Below are 25336 nucleotides of genomic sequence, written 5' to 3' on the forward strand. Positions count from 1 at the left end.
CCAGATAATAAACCGATTACATAATTACAAACCATATTGGCCTTAGACCAAACAAGTAATAACAACACATAAGACATCCTAAAAAATACAACAATAGGTCCTATCTACATGTTACATTAATGTTGGTCTATAACCTAGATCAACTAGGACCAAGTATAGGTCCACACTCTTCAACAATGATCTACAAACACCAAGTCTCAGACATGATTACCAACACCATCTTGAAACTCCATCAGAAGGTGCACTAACACCACTTATGCAATTCATCAAAGATCTCCACCAAAAGCTCTGCCAGTGAAACCCTCACCCGAACCAAAAACCAATCTTCTAAGCAAGCAGGATAGCATCCAATCTCTAGACCAAAACTAACTAATTAAGTATGAGTATAAGCATTATGAACAAACCAATTCCATCACTAGATTATACTGGAGCCTCCTGGATCATGCTAGATCTAAGTTAACCAGAAACCACTCAACCTAGCAAAACCAGAAAGGTGTCGATAAAGCATCCAAACAACTAGTGTTGACATCAATGCAACATATAATCAATTCCACCAAATGGACAACAACCTTTTCTTTAATGAGGTTGTGAGAATACATGGTTTACCCTTGAACATTGTGTTAGATAGAGATGTGAAATTTGTAGGGCATTTTTGGAGGACTTTATGGAGGAATTTAGGCACAAACTTGTCTTTTAGTTTAGGTTATCATCCCCAAATGGATAGCCAAAAAGAAGTGGTCAATAGGTCACTCAAAAATTTGTTAAGGTGCCTCACCAAGAAGCATGGTGAAAGGTGGGATTCCATCATCTCCCAAGAATAATATGCCTATAATGACTCCATTAATAGGAGTACAGGAAGAAGCCCTTTCCAAATTGTCTATGGGTTGAATCTAAGAGGTGCTGGAATTGAGAAACCTACCCTCAACTGAATATATCAATGCTTGTGGAGAAGAATTTGTTGAAGGGACAAAGGATATTCATGACCAATTCGGGATGCAATTGCAAAGAAGTATAGAGAAGTACAAGGAGAAGGATGACAAAAGAAAGAGAGATGTGCAGTTCCAAGTTGGAGACATGGTATGGACAAATCTGAAAAAGGAGAGATTGCCAAAAGGGAAACACACAAAGCTCATGATCATTAAGGTTGGACCTTGTCAAATACTCAAGAAGTTTGGGAACAATGCATATTAAATCCAATTACCTTTAGATATAGGTATATCCTTAATATTTAATGTTGCAAATCTAACACCATTCAAAGGTACAGGGTAGGAAGATGGTACATTCTCAGTGGAAGATGTTGCAGACATATTGAAATACTTTCTAAGGCAAGGGCCACCAAAACTTGAAAGAATATTGAAAACCAAGATTTTCAAGAAAACTAGGAATAAGGTCTATAAGCAATACCTTGTCAAGTGGAAAGGACTCCCTGAGGTAGATGCAGTATGGATGGATGAAGACCAGATGAAGAAACATGGGACTACATTGCAGGAACTCATCTCAAGTGGACTTGAGATTCAACCACCCGAGGAGTATGGTGGAGGAGCACCCAAAGACAAAAATGAAGCCTAAAGAGTCTAATATCATTCATGAGGTGAAAATGATCATATGTAGTAGATTGATAGCTTTGTGAGTCAATAAGATGCAATTGATGTAAGACATTGTCATGGTTGCATTTTACAAGCCACCATGGACAAATGACCATGTGGATCAGTAGGAGTCTAGACATGAGTTAGGAAATAAATATTGGTCTTAGAAACATCAGACCAATCCTTGGAACAGGCCGAATGCACCTTGGAGTCACCACATTTGAAAAGTGCAAGTTGACAACTTTTATTGTCATTGCAAAATGTTGTAAAAAGGGGTAACTAATCCTCCAATTGTTCCAAAGTTTGTAAAGTGGTTGGAAACCATTAAGGAGGCTATATTAGGCCCACTTGGATTAATTCTAGGGTTGTTGTTGTTCAATTGTTGAAATTGGTGATTTTTTGGAGTTTTGGAGCAATACAATATACTTAGAGTTTCCTGAAATTATGTGTATTTGATGTTCATTTCTGATCGGTACAGATTGGTGGATTCCTAAAGCCAATTGGGTGGGTTAGGTAATTCTCTTACCTTTTATTTGAATCAAGTTTGAGGTCTTGTAACAACTAGGTTGTAGAGATCCATCAAACCCTACTAGCACCTAGGGTTTCACTGAAAAAGATTCCCTTAATCTAACATTTTCACCAGAGCACCAAAAAAACTATGGGAAAATGTTAAAGGGGCCATTTTACCATAATATTTAATTGTTAGTTTATAGGGAGGCTCCAAGCATGAAGAGATTGAATTGACCCTAGGTGGGCATTGTTAGGTCCCGAAGACAACTGAGAGGTGGGGGTGAATCAGCTGTCTAATAATTTCAAACCAAAAACAACTTAACCAACCTTAATGCTTAATGCCAGTAAATCAGACTTTATGTCAGTAGATAGTTTATCAGTTAATTACAGTACCAGTAAAGATTAATGCAAGAAACAGAAAGACAATAACATCCACAACACATAACACCAATATTTGTATGTGGAAACCCTATAAGGGGAAAAACCACGGTGGGAAACCTTACCCACAATTAGATGATACTACTACAGATAGTGTGTGTATACAAATGGGGTCTGCACATGAAGAAAGTCCAAGCGCCTAGAGCTCACTGCTCAAACACAAATAGGAGTCACACTGACTACAATTGGATGGTTAAATCCAATAATGATGTAATGCACAAAATAGCATCTTTCTATGTTGGATTCAATATCGGTGTAGTTCTGATTGCCTTTACAAAAAAATTTCTTCATCTTAAATGATGTCTATTTGTATAGCTCTGCTTATTCTCGCATATACCTTCTTATGATTCTTTTTTCCAATCGCCTATCAATCTTACAAATAAGATCTTACATATATATCATAGCCTAAGACCAATTTTAGTAGGTCGGCTCTACAAGATATTATAATAAAATAATTACAAGTAAATCAATAACCGATGCAATATCTGATTCAACATGTCAACTTAATGCATTTACAATAACAACAAAATCATCTCCGAAGTGTGTCGTGCTGATCTGGAATAGATAAGCCTGTCGATGCATAACCTGGACCTATTTGCCAGTAACAACAAATATGCAAATATGAATATACCAATGAACAAATCTCCAAGACAAAGTGTCCAAATGATGTCTTCAACATAACCAAGTGTTTTCCATGTCATTCCAAGTGCTGATGAACAATATATCCTGTCAATGTACCAGATACTGGTGACTGTGAATAAAATCACTTGCTTGCCGGTGAACATAACCATTTCTCCAAAGTGCAAGAGTTGATAAGTGTTGATAGACTATTGACATCAATGACAAAACCATATCAAAATACCAACAGGCATCTCCATGTGACTGCCTCAACTAAAGAAGTGAAAATCACTTGCAATAGGAAAAGAAGATGGGATCAAGTCTTGAAACCTTAGATTTGGTGGTTTGAAACCTTACCCCACCTTTCATAAGTGTTGGTTTAGTCAAGAAAACTATACAAGGGGTACTTTCTTTCTAAATTAGGCCTAGTTGGCTTCATTAGGTCTGGAAGGACAAAAGGGATATAGACCTTTCAAACTTGGGGTTAGGGTCTAAGCCTTTGGGAAATTATGTAACCTTATAAAGGGTATTTTAATTTGACCTTAGCTTGTCTTGTCCTTTTAAATTTTATTAATTTGTGTGTGGAGAACTCAACTGGTAAGGATACTAGTCAATCGGTAGGGCTACTAGACAAATAGGGTAGTTGTGAGATAAGTACCTCCTAACACATTTGATAGTCATATGTTATGGATATTTTGTTTTTTGGAACACCAATAGACAAAACCCAATAGGTTTCCATCCCATCGGTACCAAAATATTTTTTACCATTCACACAAAGGGTAGAGTGTTTCCATCCCACTGGTACCAAAAGATACTAATCCTTTATGGATCCAGTGACACAAATTTTTGTGTGAGTTGAGAACTTGGTAGGTGTTTTTTTTGACACCTTGAGCAAACAAAACAACTTGATTTGGAAATAGTAGTTGTGGGTGAGAGAAGGTTATCACCTAGTTTGTTGCATGGCTTTGCATCAGATAGAGATAGAGATAGAGATAGAGATAGAGATAGAGATGGAGATGGAGATGGAGATGGAGATGGAGATAGAGACAAATAGTAGAGAGAAATATAATTAGAGGGAGGGAAAGAGATAGAGAGGGGGGAAGAGAGATAGAGATAGGGAGGGAGAAACATGCACTATATATGTATATGCATTAGAGAGAGAGAAAGAAAATCATATATAGTGATAGAAAGTAGATATATAATAGATAAAAGTTTTAAAATATAAAGGGGCTTGGAGAGAGGGAGAGATGATGGAGAGAGAATGAGGGAGAGGGAGAAACATGAATAGAAAGAGGGAAACAATGAGAGAGTGATAGAGAGATACAAATATAAAGACATAGGAATTCATACTGTGAGGTAGGAATTAGGTAAATAATTCATAACATAAATTAAGAAAACCATGAAAGCCTAAATGTTATGAATTAACCCCTAGTAGAATCAATATAGGTATGAGGAAGACAAGACACTAAAACTGAAATGTAAACCATCACAGTGTGTCTTGTTCATTGTTCCTTCATTGTTGTTCTTTTTCTTTCAAGTTTGTGTTTGTGGATCTCATCTACAAGATACAATTAAATTGAAATAAAATTGGATGGCAAGATGATAGCAAAATTGACATTGTAAGGATACTAGAAGCATGGTTTGAAAATGAATGAAAAGGGCTCAATTTATAGATTCAAAAGGTCTACAAATTGATGTGAACAATTGGAAAGGAAAAGATTTCAAATATTTGCATGATTGAAATGACAAATTAATGACAAATTTAGAGGAATTTGTGCTCATCAATTATGACAAATTTAGCACAAAATGCGATCTAATTACTGGAGAAATTAGAGGGAAAAGATTAGGAGAAAAAGAAGTGGGAGAAACTAATAATTTTTCATTTATTAATTTCTCTCACAAAAGGGAACAGTTAGCCAATTAAATAAATCATTTAAATCTAGCTCAAAAGACACTTAGGATACATAAAATTAATTCTTTTAACCTAAAAGGGATATTAGTAGGACTTAATAATTAAGGAATTATTAAATCCTAGGAGATAGAAAAGAGATGAATTAGGTCAAAACTATGCCACGATGAAATTAATGCCTTAAGAAAATGATGATCATTATTAAGAAGATGACTGACAAGAATCTCATATTGATTGTGGTAGATACTTGATCAGTCCCAAAGACACTGAGAGGGGGGGTGAATCAGTGTCTAACTGATAAATAAAATATTTAAACTTGTTTGCAATTTTACAAGCCAAATTAATGTACCGGTAAACAAGAAATAAAATAATAAAGAAAAATAATAGTATAACCATCAATGCACACGATAACACAGATATTTTGGTGAGGAAACCTGGTAGGGGAAAATCCTCAGTGGGAATTGTGACCCATAATATTTAATCGCTGCCCAATGTGAATAATATTACTGATACAATAGGGGCTGACATATGCAAGAAGGCCAACAGCCTAGAGCTGGCTACTCAATACAAAATAGGAGTCCCACTAACTACAAATTGGATGATTAAACCCAATGAAAATGTACTACTCAAAATAGCATCTGGAATGATGGATCCATTACCAGTTTAAGATTTGTCAAATACCTCTACCATAAACCTTTCTTCACTCTACTCTACTCTCATTTGCTTATCAAAATCATTACATCAAAATGCATATATAGATATTCTCTCCCATAATCATTACCTAATTACATAATCTTCTTTTACAAAATGACCTACAAGATCTCATACATATATGAGTCAATACAATACATCATGTCGGCTACAAATAATTAATTACATTACAATATAATTTACATAAACAAAACTTTATCTTATGTCAGCCTGGGTGCCAGTATGATTCATTGCTGATGTAAATTGGATACCGGTGTGAATGAACTTTGTGTAGCTGTCGGTGCTAGTATGCAAAGTCTATTGCCAGTGTAGCCTGTGAACCATATTAGCAGTTGGTTGCCATCAATTACAACATCAACAATTCTCATCTGAGTGTGGAATGCCAACAGATTGAAGGAGATTGATGACAAATTGAGAAAAAATGACAAAGAGATTAATTTGATAACTGACAATTGATAACTTAGGATCAATGACTAATCGATCCTGATTGACAAGGATTAATAACTGATCGAGACCAATGACAAATCAATCAAAGATTGACACAAAGGTTGATTTGATGAAGATTGATTCAATAAAGATTGACAAAGTTCAATGACAAATTGATCAAAATTGACAAAGAGATTGATAATCAAATATTGGAATGATCCAAATTGATATTTGATTGATCAAAGATGGTTGGTATTGCAAATGATGGAGATTTAGGATAAAACTCTAATTGACATCAATCAAGGTTACAACAATGTCAATCTGATATGTTAGGTTGACCACAACCACTGATTGAGATTCAAAATTGACAAGACCTAACTCAAATGCAAGAATATGGAATCGAATCAAAAAAGAATGTAGAAGAATGAAACAATGTCAACAAATGATAAAGATCAAATGTGGTGATATAGAAGTGTTAGAAAATGTGAAAAAACTAAAAGAAGGTAATGCATACATGTTAAAGTATGGCAACACAAGTGTTAACTATTTTTAGATGCCTACACATATATAGAGAGGTTGGAGGGACATAGAGAGTAGGAGAGATACATATACATATAGAGATATAAATAGAGACATAGATAGGAAGGGAGAAATAGGGAGTGTGTGCTTGCGTGAGTGAGAGAGATATAGAGATGGACACAGGGAGGGGGAAACATGGAATGTGTGTGTGAGAGAGAGATATGGAGATAGATATAGAGAGGCTATATGTATATGTATATGTATGTATACATACATATACACATACATACATACATATACATATACATATACATATATACATACATAAATATATACACACACACACACACACACACACACACACACACACACACACACACACACACACACACATACTTGATCCTTAAATTATTGACTTGAATGGGTAATAGAAAGTTATTTTCTCTCTCTTATTCTCCTACTTTAAACTTTTAATTTAGGTTTTAAGTCAAAATTTATTTTGTTATACAAATAAAAATAAAAATTCAAATATAATTATTCAACAATAAATTTAAATAATAATTTTGTAATAAATTTAATTAATTATTATATCTTTTAGTTGTTATTTAAAATTCTATAAGAAGATGAAAAAATAATTAAAATAAAATATTAACTTAATAAAAATTAATATTTAAAAGAAGAAGAAGAATTAGAATAAATTTAAACACAAGATATTCTTATACACTAATAAAGAAAAGATTTTTAATTCAAATATAATTATTCTACAATAATTAAAATGTTAATAAGGCAAATAAATGTGAGTTAAATTAATTAAAAAAAATATAATCATTAAATTTTAAAAATCACACTTAACTATCTTAGTGAATCAATGACACCTATTTATCGCATCAATGCTAATGTATCAATCTGATCCTCAAGATGCAAGAGATCCCATTGTTTTGTCTTTTTATGATTTCAAGGCTCATAAAAAACACAACTAAAAAAATGTTCTTCAAGTCAATAAAGCCAATTTTTTCTTTTTCTTTTTGGAAGCTTAAAAAATATGATATAATATCCTAATATTAAAGTCAATAATATTAAAATATTTTCTTGTTGCAATAATATAATAATAAAATATACATTTTTTTCTTTTACATTCTTTTTCTACTTAATAATATTAAAATAGATATCTTTATTTTATTTTTATCAAAAGTTTCTTTTTTGAAATTAAGATAAATGTAAGCATATGAGATTAATTCTATAGCCTTACATATTTCTCCTAAATTTTACACCATTGATTTCAAAAAGTAGATGGTTATTTCATATAAGAATGCCTTAGACATAATAAATTTTAAACTTAAGAAGAAGAATTAAAATAAAGCTAAATATTAATTTTTTAATTTATTTTTCTTTGTTTTTAGAAACTTAAATCTTAATGTTAAAAGAACATAATAGTAAAGATATATTTTTTCTCTTGTGCATCTTTTTTTACTAATTATTGATATTAAAATATATTTTTTAAATTTTTTTGACATGAAAGATTTTTAAAAAATTGATACAAATGTAAATCTACGATTGAGATTAATTCTATAGTATTACATCCTTCTCCTCAAATTTGAACCATTTATTTAGAAAAGTAGGTAGTTTGGAATCCCTGACATAATAAATTTTAAACTTATAAATTAATCTTTAAAAGACAATATAGAAGAATTGATCTTTTAATATGTTTTCCTTTTTTAAAAAAAAATTCAAAAAACTAGATATAATATCCTAATATTAAAATAAATAATGTTAAAAGATTTTCTTGTTGAAAAAAATAATAATAAAAGATAGATTTTTTCTTTTGTGCACTCTTTTTCTAGTTAATAATATTAAAATATATATTTTAAATCATAAAAGATTTTTTTTTTCAAATTAATATAAATGCAAGCATATGATTGAGATTAATTCTATAATGTTGAACCATAGATTTCAAAAAAAAGGTGGTTCATTTCATATAGAGAATGTCAATGGCATAATAATAAAATAATAATATATTTAATATGCAATTGACCTCTATCAATCTTGAGAATGGATCCAACATTAAATATAAAATAAAATATTTTCTATTTCTTTTACTTATAGAAAATGTTGGAATGAACAATTTGTTCTAAAAACAATCTTGTAAATAAAAGCAACATGTGCATAAAATTAAATTAATTAAAACTAGATGTGACATAATGACACATTAAATTTGTATAATCAGTTCCACAGAAAACTAATTATTAATTTATAAATATGATTTTTAAATCAACATTTGCATATCTAACAACATTTCTAAAATGTTTTTAAACAAAATAAGAAAAGTATTGCTCAATATTTAAACTAAATGAAAATGAAGAGTCGGCTTGATAGTTCCAAAGAGCAGTTAACAAATTTTATTATTTTTTGCTTGCAGTGTGGACTTTGTGGTGCCCGGATGGATAAGGTGGATATTTTCATAAACAGAGTAGAGAATTTAGGCAAACATATTGGTTAGCGACATGACACGTTGAAGATGCTAAATTCTAGGTGAGATAATAAATCCAAGAGTTGGCCACACAGTCTTAAGCACTTCCAAATGCTGCTCATTAAACAAAACATAATGCCCTCAATCTTACTCTGCTGAGTAAGCCAGACCTTCTCGCTTTACCTAGCCGCCTGACTTGACCAGAAATTAAAATAAACGTGTTCCAAAATTTCATCATCAAGAATCTTTTCAGAAAGAAATAAAAACCTGGTGCCCAAGGATTTTTACTCCTGAGATCAGCTTCATGCAAGAAATAACGGAAGAGGCCAATATGCAGAACCTCCTGAGAAATGACCAACACCACCCCATCTCTCCACCCACGCCGACGATGGGTATTAATGTTTTCTATAGAGAAAATAGTGGAGAGGTATATAATAAGGGGAGTCCTACAGCTACAGGAGAGGAGAAATCCTGGAGAGAACACATGGTTGGTAATAAGGGAAGTCCTAGCGCTACAGGAGAGGAGAAATCCCTGAGAGAACATATGTTTGATAAGGTGGTCACTCCCAGCGATGTGGGAAAGCTTAACCGGCTGGTGATTCCGAAGCATCACGCACAGAAATACTTTCCGCTGAACAAAGATGATAAAGACAAAGGCTTGACGCTCACATTCGAAGACAAAAGGGGCAAAGAATGGCGGTTCCGATATTCGTACTGGAGTAGCAGCCAGAGCTATGTGTTCACTAAGGGCTGGAATCGCTTCGTCCGGGACATGGATCTTCATGCAGGGGACGTCGTTTCTTTCCACAGAGCCGCCGACGCCCAAAACATGCAACACCACTTTTACATCAGCTGGCGGCGGTGCGCCGCAAAAGCGCCGCTTTTTTACTCCTGCTTAAGAGGAGGCAGAACAGGCCAAGTTCATTATCTTTCCCCTCCTCCTTACTTGATTTCTTCCTTCGCCTCTTTGCAGAACAATGGCGGAGCTGCCATGTCTTCTTTCCGGGTGGAGCAAAATGATGTCCTGGTACCCACACTAGCCAGTCATCCGGTACACTTCAACACAGCCGCCGGTTGCGCTGGGCTTGGGGAGAGTTGGGGTGCAGAGCGTGAGACACCATTTGTGCAGCTTAAGCCCGGTGAGAGACTTGCAGGTGACGTGTCGTATCCTGCCCAGAATACGGCGACTGCGGGCAGTAGTAAAAGAGTGAGGCTTTTTGGTGTCACTCTGTGAAATTTGCAACGAAATGGAGAGATAGCGCTTGCGCGGCAGATCCACCAACGGGCTCTAATTTCTACATCGAATTCATTTATGTGTAAGAGCGTCGTTTGTTTGATTAAAACAAAATTGTGGGAAATTGGTTGGATCGGATTTTAATATCTCTCGCCCTTGATTCTGCCTGTGTAATCATTTAGTTTCTTTTTCCTGGTTTTAAAATTTCTATTCGATCTGCTTCGTTGTGAAAAGCAAAATACACAGTGACGACATCGGATCCTTGAAATATCCGACTATAATGTTTGAGTTGACACTCTCTACAGTTTGATAAAAAAAAAATTTCTTGAGTGATCCAAATCATTGATAAAACAATTCTTCAAAAGTATCGGATGCTAGAAATATTTATGTTATCGTTTTATAAACAAAATTCTTACAAAAAGTTCTTCAACACAATCTAATCCAAAAGTATCATAAATAATTTACTTTTTATAATGTTAAAACCTCATCAGATGCTTGAAATATCTTTGTTATTCGTTTTATAAGAAAATTTCTACAATATTTCCACTGCATCAATTGTAATCTGAAGTGTTATGTGTAACAGATCCCAAATAAGAGTTTAAAAAGAGTATTTTAGTATCTTGGCTTTCGATATTTATTTTTCCAGAATTGGTAAAACTGTAAGACTAAACTATGGACCTCTCCAGCCTCTTGAAATTATAGAGGTTGCTCCATTTCTTGGAGCTTCGTCTCTATTGTTTTGGCTCAATAAGAAAAGAGCGTGGAGCGTAATACTTGAATTTATTGGGTTGCGAATTAATTGTATTTGTAATTGGAGGTTTGTTCATAAATTTATTTTCTATTTTTGCTATCTGATATGGAGCACAGGGCACAATCTTAATTTCCTTTAGATTTGATCTTTGGTGGCTCATTAAGAATCTTTCAACTTCACTAGCAGATCAAATGACTGTTGACACTTAAAGAAGTATTTTCAAATGATGGATGTATACAAATATTTATAGTCTTTTGTATTTACTGTTTTCAATTTTATTCAATCTTTTATCAATAAGATTATAAATATTAATGTTTATTGATAATTTGATAGTTTTTCAAATGTTATCAGTTTTCAGATTTTTCATAAATGTAATAGTTTAGGAGATGTTTAATGATTTATAAGAAAGAAAGACACACACAGAGATAAATTGTAGGCCCCTTGTATAAATTGCACAACATGATTGACAAAGTTGGCACAACATGCCCTCTGATACCAAGAGGATGGGTGGGAGATTGGTCTTCGTGATTTGGATGCTAGGATGCTTTAGCCAATCGAGCCAAGCTCCCACCCTATTTTAATTATTATTAATAATGATATTTTTTAAAGATAATTTGTATTGAAATGATATGTGTTGACCTTAAGAAACACCAATTTATAATTTTCTCTTTAAGGTGTGTGTTTTTCCACATTAATATTGTGGAGAAGATAGTTAAGTTTTGAATATTTTTTGTTGAGAGGAAATCTCAAATTCAATGTCCCCTAATTATTATTTATATAAAAAATTTATGTGACATGATCTTCATTTTGACTAGGATAAAAATATTTAACATAAATGTTACTTATTTCAAATTAGTCTTTTTTGTGAGCATACACAAAATTGAAGTTGCTAATCAATTATCAATCATATAGTTCAAAATGAGGTGATTAAATTATATAAAACACCTAAACACAACAAATTTATTTTATTTAAGATTTTGAATCATCTCTGGTAATTCCTAGTTAGTCATCTATTAAAAATTTATTATTTCACAACCACCTCTCTCTCTCTCTCTTTCTCTCTCACTCTGTGTGTGTGTGTGTGTATTGTAGGGCCGTAGGCCCCTCCTATAAATTGTAATACATTTGGTAAACCTTTTTCACATAACTAGAAATGTTGTCATAATTTTAAAGATGGTCAATACTGAAATGATGTGTGTTGACCATATGAAAAATCAACTTTTAATTTTCTCTTTAAGTTATCTGTTTTTCCACATTAATACTATGGAGGAGATAGGTAAGTTTTGAATATTTTATTGTTGAGAGGAAATCTCAAATTCAATGTCTCCTAATTAAAATTTATATAAAAGTTTTATGTGACTATTGGCTCAATTTATTTGAAGTATTTTTCTTCTTCTTAGTTGTCGTATAGTTATTCCATTAATTGTTTTCCTTCTCCTATTAGATAGATTCATATCTCCACAACTAGATTCAGGGTTAATGAAAAATAAAATGTTAAGAAATGGGCTATTTGATCACTAGTAGTGATGCATTGATGATTGTTGAATGTTTTCTATAGTTAACAAATCTATGGATGCAAGATTAAAATACATAATACAAATATAGAATAATATGAATGCTCCAAAACTAAAGTTTAATATGTATGTGATTGGTTTTCATAGTCACTACATCCCCTCCTCATTCTCCTTTTGATCCTACTCTTGAACTAAATGAATCAAACATTATTAGAAAACATGAAGTTGGCTTGAAAATCATAAAAGGAGTGATTTAGACAAATATATTTTACTTCTCTAAATTTTTTGTGTTAATTTTCCTTTAGGTAGTAATTTACAATATAACCAAATCTATGTCTATTGAATAATATTATTACCATATTATAGATATGAAGAATAATAATCAAACTCACTATATAATTGTAGACACTGAAAATTATCATATCTTCGATGATACTTTTCACTAACCTTTCGTCTAAACTAGTTAAATAATTTAAATTATTCAATTAGTACTAATATTATTCTTTTACTTTCCTATAATTAAATAATTCTTAATTATTTAGTTGTTATTCTTCTAAACCATTAATTAAATAATCTTCATTATTTAATTAATATACTTTATTATCTCTTTCTAATCAATTAATCTTGATCTTAATCAACTAATCCTAACTATTCCTCTTCGACTAAATAATTCACTTAATTATATAGTCCCTTTATTCTAAGCTAATCATTTTTCCATTAATAAATAATTATTTTAATTATTTAATCCCTTTCTCCAAATTATTCTAATTAATGAGTGGGCTAAGGTCTCAGGACAGAATGGGGCCATGTTGTTGATTGATTTTGAAAAGGCATGTGATAGAATAGAGTGGAGTTTCATAGTCTAGGTGTTAGTAAGTTTGGGCTTCCCAGAGACATTCTGTAAGATTGTGCAAACACTACTTTGCGATGCCAATGTTGTTGTGGATGTAAATGGGAGTAGATCTAATAATATTGTTCTTTCCAGGTCAATTAGATAGGGATTCCCACTTGCCCCGGCCCTATTTGTCCTGGCTGCTAATGCTATGCACTATGTTCTTAAGGACTATAGTATAACCCCCAGGATCAAAGGTATTTCTCTCTCTAATAAAGAAGAAATCATCAATGTTCAGTTCGCAGATCATAAAACTATTCTATTCACCCTAGATGAGGGAAACTTATCCTCTCTCCTTCATAACATTGAAATTTTTTGTAAGGCCTCAGGCAGTAGAATTTCTCTCCACAAATCTACCCTGCTACCATGGTCTGACTCCCCTCCCAACTGGCTATCTAAATTTGAATTGAAATGGGGAGGGCCGAACACTATCACCAGATATCTAGGTATTCCCTTTTATGTCTCCCTGAATCTGAAAGAAATGTGGGAGTGGTTCAGGAATAAGGTGGATTAAAAACTCACCAAATGGAATAGGAACTTCCTCTCCCTGGTAGGTCGCTTTCAGGTCTGTCAAAAAATCTTATCATCATATAACATCTACTGCTCCTCAGCTTGGCTATTCAGTAATTACTAGTTCAACTATCTTCAAAAACAAATCAGGAAATTTCTTTGGTCAGATGGGAAGGGGAACAGGAAACAACATGTTGTCAAATGGGATTTGTGTGTCAAATCTAAGCTTCAGGGGGTATGGGCCTCAAAGATCATAAAATCCAGGGAATTAAACTGGCTGCCAAATGGATTTGTAAAGCCCTTGATGGCTATGAACCTTGGAAAATTTTGATTAGAAACAATATACAATGGTCCACCCCAAAAATGCCAAAAGTTGGAAGAACTTACCCATGGGGAACCTGATTGCTGGTAATTTTGAGATCTCCCCTACGAGATCAGAAGTCTTCAAGTCTATATGAAAGGCTTGGAACCATGTCAGACAATTCATCAACAATAGGAACATTATTTATAATAGGGGTTCTCTCAACTTGGGTAGGTTTATATGGTGGAATACTCTTCATAATGGGAAACAGTTGGCCTGTCTTCAAGGGTGTTCTGCCTTGAAATGGCACAACCTAGGACGGGTCACTTTTGAACACATTCTGGAAGATGGTACCCTGACCTCTTAGGAGACTCTCAACTCCAAATTTAGCCAACCCATCTCCCAAGCTAGAACCTACAATGTCCTCAAAGCTACACTCATCCCCATCCTCTCCTCTCCTACCCCCTCCTCGTTCTCCCCTAGCTCCTCCCTCTGTTGGAAAGATGGCTCCCCCTTCATCTAATAAAGGCCAAATTGATCTACTCTACCCTTGCTGACTCTGAAGATATTCTTGCCCATCTCAACAACATCTAGAACCTCACCTGTGATTCCAAAAAATGGCACACTTAGCTTTTGAGATTCTGGTCTAATCCAACTGAACCAAAAGAGAAATTTTTTGCCTAGAAACTCCTGCTCCACAAACTGCCGCTTAAAAATAATAATGGTGACCCCCTACAGTGTAAACTCTATCTTCTCCCTGATTTTGTACCTCATATTTTCTTTGAATGTCATTTTGTCAAAGAAGTATGGAAATTGTTTGGCATCTCTATTAATAATAAATGTTTTTCTATTGAAGAGGTGGTACTTGGTTATGTTAGAGGTGGCAAGAAATGTGCTAATATTTTTTGGTTTGTTCTCTTCTTGGAAATTCTTTGGATCATTTGGAAATCTAGGAATGATGATGTGTTTAATGGAAAGGGTAGATACCTCATTGAGTCTCTTAGGAGACTCATTCGTTACCTTGTTTCTATGGCTGGATGAAGACAAGTTTGACAGATGGCTGAAGAATGGAACAACTCTTCTATTCATCTGAGAGCTCTCCCATGGCTTCACCTGGGACTGTATGGGAAGCAACAAGACACATTTCAAGCAGGCATTAATGAGATTCATGCAAGAGATGGAGGCAAGACAACAGAGGGAGGATTTTATCGAACTGGAATTGGAAGGTCTATCTTCCCACCCCTTCATAGATAAGTTCGCCGAAGGAAATGTGTTGGTATGGTGTGAGGGCGAGCTAGGATGGACTATGTGGCTCCCCCCTATGGGTGACAATAATGATCCTGGCTCTTCCTTCCTATTTAGCTAGTTGTCAATCCTCTATGTTAGATTTTGGTTATGGGACTCATCTTTATAATTTTGTAACTCAACCACATTCTAGGTATATGGCCTCATAATATGGTCCGCGATTCTTCCTGACATGGTTTTATCTGCACTATGTGATTTAAATCGTTAGCTGACTATGTGTTCTCTAGCCAAGACTTCTGAATTTTGTACTAATATTATATGATACTTAATACAAAAAACATATTCTAATTAAATGAATTTATAATTTATTTAATTACCATGTGTGGGTGAAAATATAATTTTTTCTTATTTATTTATGACCCCATTTATCTCTTCCACCTTCCAATTTTCATTCCCACTTAGCTCTTCCATTTTCCAATTTGTATTCACACTTATCTTTTCTACTTGGTAATTCATCACTACTCATTTCCTCCACTCTCAAAATGGCATATTTTAGTGAAAATGAATAGTTCTCATAATTATTTTCACTTAACTCTATTTCATTTTGGCATATTTTTTGAAAGTTTCATTTCAAGTTGGAGATTATTCATGGAGAACATGCAAGCCCTTCTTCTAAAACCATCCTAATCATTTTGATCACATAATAATTTAAGTGCAAAATAGAAACAAATAAGTTCTAGGTTATTTAGATCTCATTCTTACCTTTCCAAATCATTTTGTGGTTTGTGGTTTGGATAATAATTGAAGAAGTTATGTTGTTTTTAATTTTGTTGTTGTAAAAAGACAAATTTTCAAAGCATGCATGCAACTTTCATTTAGATTAATTTAGGTTGATAAATTAATCTTGCATTCGTGCAACTTTCCTTTAGATTAATTTAGGTTGACAAATTAATCTTCCATTCATGTAGCTTTCATTTAGATTAATTTAGGTTGGTAAATTAATCTTGCATTCATGCAAATCTCATCTAAATTAATCTAGGGTAGTAAATTAGATGAGTTTCACATAGATTAATCCAAGAGATAAAAGAATCATAATTTTAATGGATTAATTTAATCATGGTTATTTGAGACACATTTGTTGTAATCTTCGACATGTTTCACTATGAAAATAACACATTTGGCTTGGCTTAAGATTACAATATGGTTTTGGTGATTTATAGTTCTTGAGTTTCTAACATTGTTGGTAGCTTTGTGGCAAACACAAGTCAAAGTTTAAAGTGCAAACTACTAATGCATTTGGTGCAAGACAAGGTCAAGCATACAAATTTTGAACAGATTCTCTTCCTTTTTCATAGTTAGAAAACTTTAGAATTTGGGCATTAAAACAAGAATTTATCTTTTGTGTTTGGGCACATTTGGGCATGTGAGAGATCCCATAGCTGAAACACACTATCCTCTCTCCTTGGCCCTCGTGGTCCTAGGTGCACAAGAAAAGTGTCAATGATGCTCATTTTTTAGGTAGAGGGCCTGCCTCCTGAGTAGCCCATAAGGCCAGGTCAGAGGGAATGACCCAAGAAGTAATGATATAAATCCAAGTCACCTTTGAGCTATTATATGAGTTATGTGGGACAAAAGTCTTCACAGTGGATGCTAATTGCCTACCTACACCAGCTTCTTCAGTACTTGTTTTCTACAAGAAGGAAGCCTCCCTACAGAGAGAGTGTATATGGATGCTTGAAAGAGAGTCCCATAAGAGAAAATCCATTATTTTAGTTTACCAAAATCATTCTACTTGTTGAATCAGGGTTTGTGATATGCACATGCCGAACAAACACCAATTGTACCCTTCAACTTAAGATAGTAAATTTCTCGAGATCTTCGGGTCCTTAGAAATTCAAAGCTTGGTATGCTCGAGAAGAGAGTGTCATGGAGTGGATCCAGTGACCTGCCAAGATTATAACTATCCAACTAAATGAGGTATTCTAGGTAAGGGGATTCAATAAGTATTGTCATGGCCAACCTTAGGATTGTGCTTCAATGTTTTACTTTTCATGCAAAATCCAAAAAAACATTTTTTTTTCCGTGCTTGTTAAAAGTGCATCATAAACAAACAACATAATCAACAAATCAAACAAACATTGGAAAACAAAAACAACCTTCCAAATCAATCATAATCAACCTTGGTTCTCAAATAAAGTTTTCAAAAAGGTTCAAACAAGTGTCCAAAACAAAGTCAAACTTTTTCCAATACATTTCAAAGTATTCACCCAACATTTGCAAATATTTCATAAACATGGCTTGTCAAAACATTGGATATCCTTGTTTTAAAATTTATTTCACTTAGGGTTACCTCTTGCATAGTTCAAACTTAGATCTTTAGGCATACATTCATCTCCTTTCATATTAGGTTAATTGCTTGATCGTTTATCTCTGCTTGCACTTAGGTTTAGAATCATTTTCCTAATTATTGATTGCATTATCATTATCATACCAAAACTAGGTCTTGGCTTAGGTTACATTTTGCATATATCCTCATTACATTGGCTTTATCATTTCATGGTTTGAATACTAGGTTTTATCTTAGGTTGACATTTTCATACATTTGCATTCATATCCTTCATACATTTGCATTCATATCCTTCATACATTTGCATTCATATCCTTGGTCCATTTTATAACATAAGGTTATATCATATCTTTGGTTCACATCATATCCTTAGGTCATACCATAACCCTAGATCATATCATTTCATGATTAGCATAATCTTGGTCCATATCATAGCATAAGGTTGCATCACCTTTTTAGATCATATCATATCTTTGGTTCATTTCATATCCTTAGGTCATATCATAACCCTAGATCATATCATTGCATCATTAGAATAACTTTGGTCCATATCATAGCATAAGGTTCCATAACCTTTTTAGATCATAGATCGTATCTTTGCTCCATGTCATATATGTAGGTCATCTCATATCTCTAGGCCATAATACATCTTGAGATCATAATCATATCATATCTTGGGTTCATACCCTAGGTCCTTGTCATTAATCATTGTACTCTTGCATATAGTCTCAAAATTATGGTTATCAAACTTGAAAAATCAAAACTTTAGATTAAACCCTAAGTTATTATTGGGGAGTCTTGACCTTGTCCAATATTTGTCCTTTTATCAACATCATTGAATTTTATCAAATCTAGCCTAGTATCCAAGTGTATAGGTGATACATTGTCATTTTTCCTATCATCATTTTGTCCTTTTATAAATTAAGGTCTTGGCTTCATTTCAATTTCCAAAGGTTGCATCTTTATCTTTATATTCCAAAAGTTTGTCCAAATCTTGAAAAGTCCAAAAACATAGATTGTTGTCTTGTCCTAGATTGCATGATAATCTTTTAAGGTTGCAATTAGTTACATATCATTGTCATTCTAAAAACACAAAAGTCCAAAAACACAAGTTCTATTACCATCCTTTTAGGTTGCATTGCATAGTGACATGCCTATTGAAATGAGATCCCAATTTTATTATGAGACCATGTCATCGCAATTGAGCAATCAATCTTATCAACCCAATTTATACATGTCCCAAAACTTAGATCAAACTTTTTATGATGAAATAAGTCTCCAAATATGATAGCTAGAGGAAAAACTAGCTTGAGAAATAGAGATCTTAGAATGAAGAGTGAAAAACAATGAAAAGATTAGATCCCAAATTTTAAAAAAATTCCAAAAATTTCAAGGTCCAAACCCAAATGTTGAGCCAATTAATGTACAAAATCTCGTCGAATGATTAGACATACCATCTCTCATCACACAAATAGACATGATGAAATAATTTCAAGCAATGAACACAAACTTCAACCAAGTCCCAAATCAAATCTTGTTCAACCAAGTCCTAAGTCAGACCTCATTTGATCAAACTCTATTCAATTAAATTTTGAAACAACAACCAATGATATAGCAACAACCAATCATCCAACAACAACAACTAATGGTCTGACATATCAAACCAACATAGCAAATAGTTCAACATATCCAACCAAACCAATCAATGGTCCAACATATCCAAGAAACAAAATCAATGGTATAATTTCAAAAATATGCTCAACCAACCACACAATGTCAACAATTGGTTCAACCAACGGTGAATTATCGACAACAAACTTAGTATCAACAACTACAACTTGAAATTCAAACCCCAAAAGTTGCAACTCGTACCAAACCAAAACCAAATCCAATTTAAACAAGTCCAAAATAAAATCCTCGTAACGACTCAAATGCCTCCCCAAAGAAAGGTATCTCTTTTACACAACTCCTAAAGAGAATCCTAAGTGATTCTTTTGAGAAAGAGAAAAAGCATACACCCATGTCTATCAATGACTCATCCCCTCATAAGAAAATTGACTCTCCATTGGCCTCTATTCCTACCCCTTTTGAAGCTTCCCAAGATCTTTCCCTATCATCCAAATCAAATGATACACCCAAGGATGAAACTCTCCAAGGGATATCCACAACATATCTCCAATCTAATCCAATTCATGATGCATATTCCTGCCATGCTTTAGAAATGATAGACCTAATGCCATCATGTCCTTCATTTCCCATCAAAGAGAATCACATTCAAATTCCATCTCCCTCATGTCAAAACATTGATAATTTGCTATAATCCCCCGTGTATATCCAAAGTTCATCCCCATGTCAAGAGGATAATTTAGAGCATGAAGAAATGAGTCTCGAAATAGTTCAAGATCAAGATCAATATCCTAAAACCTTATCATTCCATCTAATTGTTGACTAGGATCCCATCTTCCTAGACACTCATCATAATCTGTTACTACTTATCAAATTGCCATTAGTTTCATATCCAAAGTCATACTATATATTCTAGTCGGTTAGTATTATCGAATCATGCAGTTGGTACACATAGAGAAGTCGGTATGAACAGTCTAGTCGGTTATAGAAGAAAGCAGTCACAGAACGTAGTATTCACCGAGTTGTTTACCGAGTAATGTTTCATGGCTACCGAGCAATAAAGTTAACTCACCAAGTTGATATTCATCGAGTGAAACATTTTACCAGATACATTGAGCTTGGTCATGCACATGAAAATGTGTTACAAGATCGAGGCACATCTAACCGTTTTACATTGGAAATTGCACTAGGAGATTGTGTATCATTACAAGGTCAATCTGACCAATGAAATATTTTGTTTAGTTATTCATTCAAAGAATCTTTTTGTAAGATTGAAGCAATGAATTAGATCACCGCTGTAAGAGCTTTATTTATATAGCATGATTTTAGGGTTAGATATAATAAGAGATGTGAGATATGTGTGTGTATGCATGAAGGAAGACTGTTACAGAGACATAGAGAGGTCACTGAGAAGGTTATCAGTGAACAGTCAAAGAATAGAGTAAATAGAAGGGTTTACTGAGTTACAATATGGGTTACCAAGGTATGCTACAAGCTAGGTAATCTTATTCTGAGCACATAGAATCTGCCATAGCATTTCAGATGTAAAGTTGTAGATATTTGTAATGATTTTATTTTAAAATTGTGAAGTTGTAAGAGAAACCTTTAACAGGGTAAAAGACTCTAACCAAGTCTATAAATTATAAATCCTCTAACCAGGTGTAGCATTTATATAGTGTTGTAAAATCCTTTAGTAAGGTAGATCTAACAGATCTTGATACTCCTAATAGGGTAAGCTATCAGAAATAGCTAAAAGTAGCTCTAATCGAGCAATCTTTATTATTGCAGTAGTGAAGTTGTGGGTGCCATCCCCACCGCAGGTTTTCTCTCTAACCAAGAGTTTCTGCGTAACCAAAATATATGTGTTATGGAGTGAATCATGTATGATTGTTATCTGTTTGTTTTAACTTTATTTTATGTTACTACACTATTCTATTTATGCATAACAGTAAGGTTATTATTGAATAAAAGTGTTGGAAAACTGATTCACCCCTCCCCTCTTAGTACATTAGCTTTCCATATTGGGCCTAACAATTGGTATCAGAGCGTGAATCTTGGAAAAGGGTTTAACTACCTAATGAGAAAGATCTTAGCAATGGAAGGCTACAAACAATCTCAGAGGATTCTGTATCTACAAGAAGAGTTGGATAATGCAAATCAAGTGATTGCAGACATGCAAAGGCAAATGCAAAAATCTTTGAAAGTAAGGAGAAGATTATCTAATGACTTGCGGGATTCTCAAGAGTTAGTGGAACAAATCGAGACATCATCTGAGAACAGTATATTTGAAGAGACTGAAGAAATGATTGGAATGTTGAAAGAAAAGAACAAACCATTAGCTGATCAACTGAAAGCAATGAAAAGAGAACATGAACATTTTAGTACACAGATGACTGAAAATCTAGATGCATTAAGGATAGTTGAGGATAAAGCAAGAGATCTAAAAAGAGAGAAACAATAGCTTGAAGTTCTAGTATCTGATAAAGATGATGAAATCATAAGGCTAACTGGTATTCAACAAAATATGACAGATCAACTAGGTTATGCACATCATGAAGCAATTTTGAAGAATGATGAGAATCAATCATTGAAACTTGAAGTATCAAGGTTGACTGGTGAACTTGAAACAAAGAAGAAATCCAAAGAATCATTGGAGAAAAGTTATGAAGCATCAAAGATGTTGGATGAGCAACTGAATACAAGAAGACCCTACAAAGATGGAGGACTCAGTTACAAAGGAAAAGAATCAACCAAGAAAAGGAATTCATACTACTAAGAGAGGAGAATCATTAAAGCAAGCTAGAAAAAGGAATAACATCAAAAGGAAGAAGCCTATTTGCTACTATTGTGGAAATAAAGGTCATACTGCCAACATATGCCAGATCAGAAAAGGTAAGCAACCGAATATCACTAAGTCCAATGGATATTGTTACAATTGCAATAAATATGGTCACACATCTAATCAATGTAAGACAAAGTCTGTTAACAACTATCAGAAGGAAAAATTCAAAGGGTTTTGTAGAAACTACAATAGATATGGACATAGTACCAAGAAGTGCTGGTTTAAGCAAAAGAACTACATGAAGTATCCACACCGAGCAATTACTAGAGGTTACTGAACTCACACAGATCCTTACCGACAATATGCAACAGTACCATGGGACTACAATACAAGGATATGGTGCGAATGTTGTGGAAGATATGGACATATTAGTGCCAACTATTTTATAAGATTTGGAATGAACAACCGGAGATCATGGAGAAATCCTGGTATGGCATGTTTTCATTGTCACAAAGTTGGACATTTAGCTAGAGATTGCAGAGATCAACCAAGAAGAGACACTGAAGAGATAAAAGAAAAATTCAAGATGATTTGGAAAAAGAAAGAAATGATGTCAGATGAAGAAAGCACCTTACCTACCGAGTTAGGTGCACCTATTTCAAATTAGTCAAGAAAAGGTATGAAGGGAATGCACTCTCTAAAGGTTAAATCATAACAGTTCCTATTCTATTATGTGCAAAATTCAAAATCTGCATAGTTAAGATGCAATTAGTCAGTTTATATACTATACAGGAAACCTGTCAAGTCGGTGTATATAGGAAACCTGTCAAGTTGGTCAATAAAAGAAAGTTAGTTACTTAGTTAAAACAAAAAAAGGTGTAAATCAGTAAAAGGTGAACCGAGTGCATTTAATGTCTTGACCTAACTTGCACGGAGCACGATAAGGTATTTTTGAGTACTTAAAAGTGTTTTTGCGGTCATTTTCATCAAAGCAATCAAACTTCATTCAGAGCGAATTTTGAGGTATTTACATCAATCTATTCACACTATTTAGCTAGTTTCCGATCTAGTCAAATTGCTATTGTCTACTGAGTGTGAAGCGTTAGTTGTTTGTAAACCCTAAGGATAACTTGTCAAATCTTACCCGAAACCTACCATGGCGCCCAAGATCCAAAACCCCATTGTTGTCCAACATGTGGAGAAGCCCTCACTGAAATATTCTCTAACTCCCAAAGTTGTCTCAGAACCGGATGACAAAACTACATTTTCACTCATCCCAGATCGAGTCTTGTTAGTAGAAGATGTCAGATTCTTCACCAAACGCCATGTTGAGGAACTCGGTCATTTAGAAATTAGTGACACATATGTTGAACTTTGCACTGATGGAAAACTGGATAGCAAATTTGAGCATCTCAAAATCAAGGGATTAACTAAAGTACTAGTCTATCCCCGCGTGTTCAAACCCTAGTGGGTTAAGTTTGTCTTGAGCAGAGTACATGATGATTTCATGTGGCTACAAGAGCAACCGTTCAAGATCACTAAGGAAATCATTCACCTGATCACCGGGTATCCCATCTACGATCATGCACAAGAATAGAAAATGATATCACAAAAGGAGCTAATCAGTCTAACCAGAGTAGTATCTGATTACCGAGGACTGAAATTGAATAATGTCACTGATGCAGAACTCAAGTTTGCAATTAGAGTTATTGGTTACTTTTTCTTCCAATCTGCAAGGGAAAACAGTGTACCATGTGCTGCATTGACTTGGCCTACAAAATAGTGAAGAAGGGAATGAAAGTAGACTTGTGTGAAGTACTACTGAAGAACTTGTTTGAGAAACTGAACACAATAAGGAAGCCAAAGAAGTACAACTCGGCAAATACACTAAAGTTCAGTTCACTACTTGTATGTATGTTTTTGTATTTTGAGAAGTTCTTTCCCTCAGTCAGTAAAGTAGTATGGGAGCTACACCGATCTATCACCCATCAGATTAATGACTTCATCAAGAAGTTAGGAGATAACTTTAATGATATCATGGATGATTACTTCAGCAAATTCCAACAGAAAATGCACAACAGGTACAGGATTCCACCACAGCTAGTAGAAAAATACAAGGACAATATATGTTTTGAGGTCGATACTGATTATTGTTATGTGAATGTTGTTGAACTGAGGACTCAATCATTGCAACCAATGGGTTATGAGATTGATTATGATATTACACAGCAACAAATTGATGCCTATTTATCATTTCCAAGGCATGCAACTGAACTAAGGTATGGAACCTATGAAGAGGTGAAGGAGAAAGTAAAAATGAGCATTGTAGTACCTAAGGCTACAAGAAAAGCTACAAAAATGATAAAGGTTTTATCTGAGAAATTTGGAGAAGAATCCTCCTCTACACCTGTCAAAGGAAATCTTGCCATTACCGAAGAGGAATCAGAAGCTCAAGAGGCTACAATAACATTGAGCATAGAGTTTCCTAAGGATAAAGTTCTAAAGAGAAAGAAACGGACATCACAAAGGCCCTACCGACTCCACCAACAAAGAGACCCAACACCAAAGCATCAGCTGCATCACCGAGTAAGAAATAGAAGAATGTTACTGCACCCAAGGTAACCAAGACCTATAAGAAATCTAATCAAAGACTCATTTTGACAAAAGAGTCGAGTGATACAGAGTTTGATGATGCAAATAAATTCCAGATTGTGAAAAGCAAAAAGGTAAATATTCACAGTGTTGAAATTTTTTGTGCCAATCTTAAGGAATACGGTGGATTTGGAGGATTTAGATATGTTAAGTATGAGACTAGGAATAATGATGAGAAGCGACAGATTGAAGAAGCTGTCATCTATACACTTCTGAAGTTTTAGCTAGCACCATTGGAACTAGCAAAGTCACTTCCGAGTGAACTCTACTTACATATTGATAATAGATGGAAATATGC

General features: G+C 34.0%; 1 protein-coding gene across 1 annotated transcript; it reads left to right on the plus strand.

The window, feature by feature from the left end:
* Positions 1 to 9516: 9516 nt before the first annotated feature.
* LOC131072901 (B3 domain-containing protein Os03g0120900-like) lies at positions 9517 to 10646 on the plus strand. Its single transcript, XM_058009192.2, has one exon. It carries the CDS (start codon positions 9573 to 9575, stop codon positions 10416 to 10418), a length of 846 nt encoding a protein of 281 aa, XP_057865175.2. The 5' UTR covers positions 9517 to 9572; the 3' UTR covers positions 10419 to 10646.
* The last annotated feature ends 14690 nt before the right edge of the window (positions 10647 to 25336 follow it).

The sequence above is a fragment of the Cryptomeria japonica genome, chromosome 11 (assembly GCF_030272615.1).
Source record: "Cryptomeria japonica chromosome 11, Sugi_1.0, whole genome shotgun sequence".
In the NCBI taxonomy this organism is placed as follows: domain Eukaryota; kingdom Viridiplantae; phylum Streptophyta; class Pinopsida; order Cupressales; family Cupressaceae; genus Cryptomeria; species Cryptomeria japonica.

Coding starts and splice junctions, on each gene's coding strand:
- LOC131072901 (XM_058009192.2), top strand. CDS start 9,573: ATGGGTATTAATGTTTTCTATAGAGAAAATAGTGGAGAGGTATATAAT.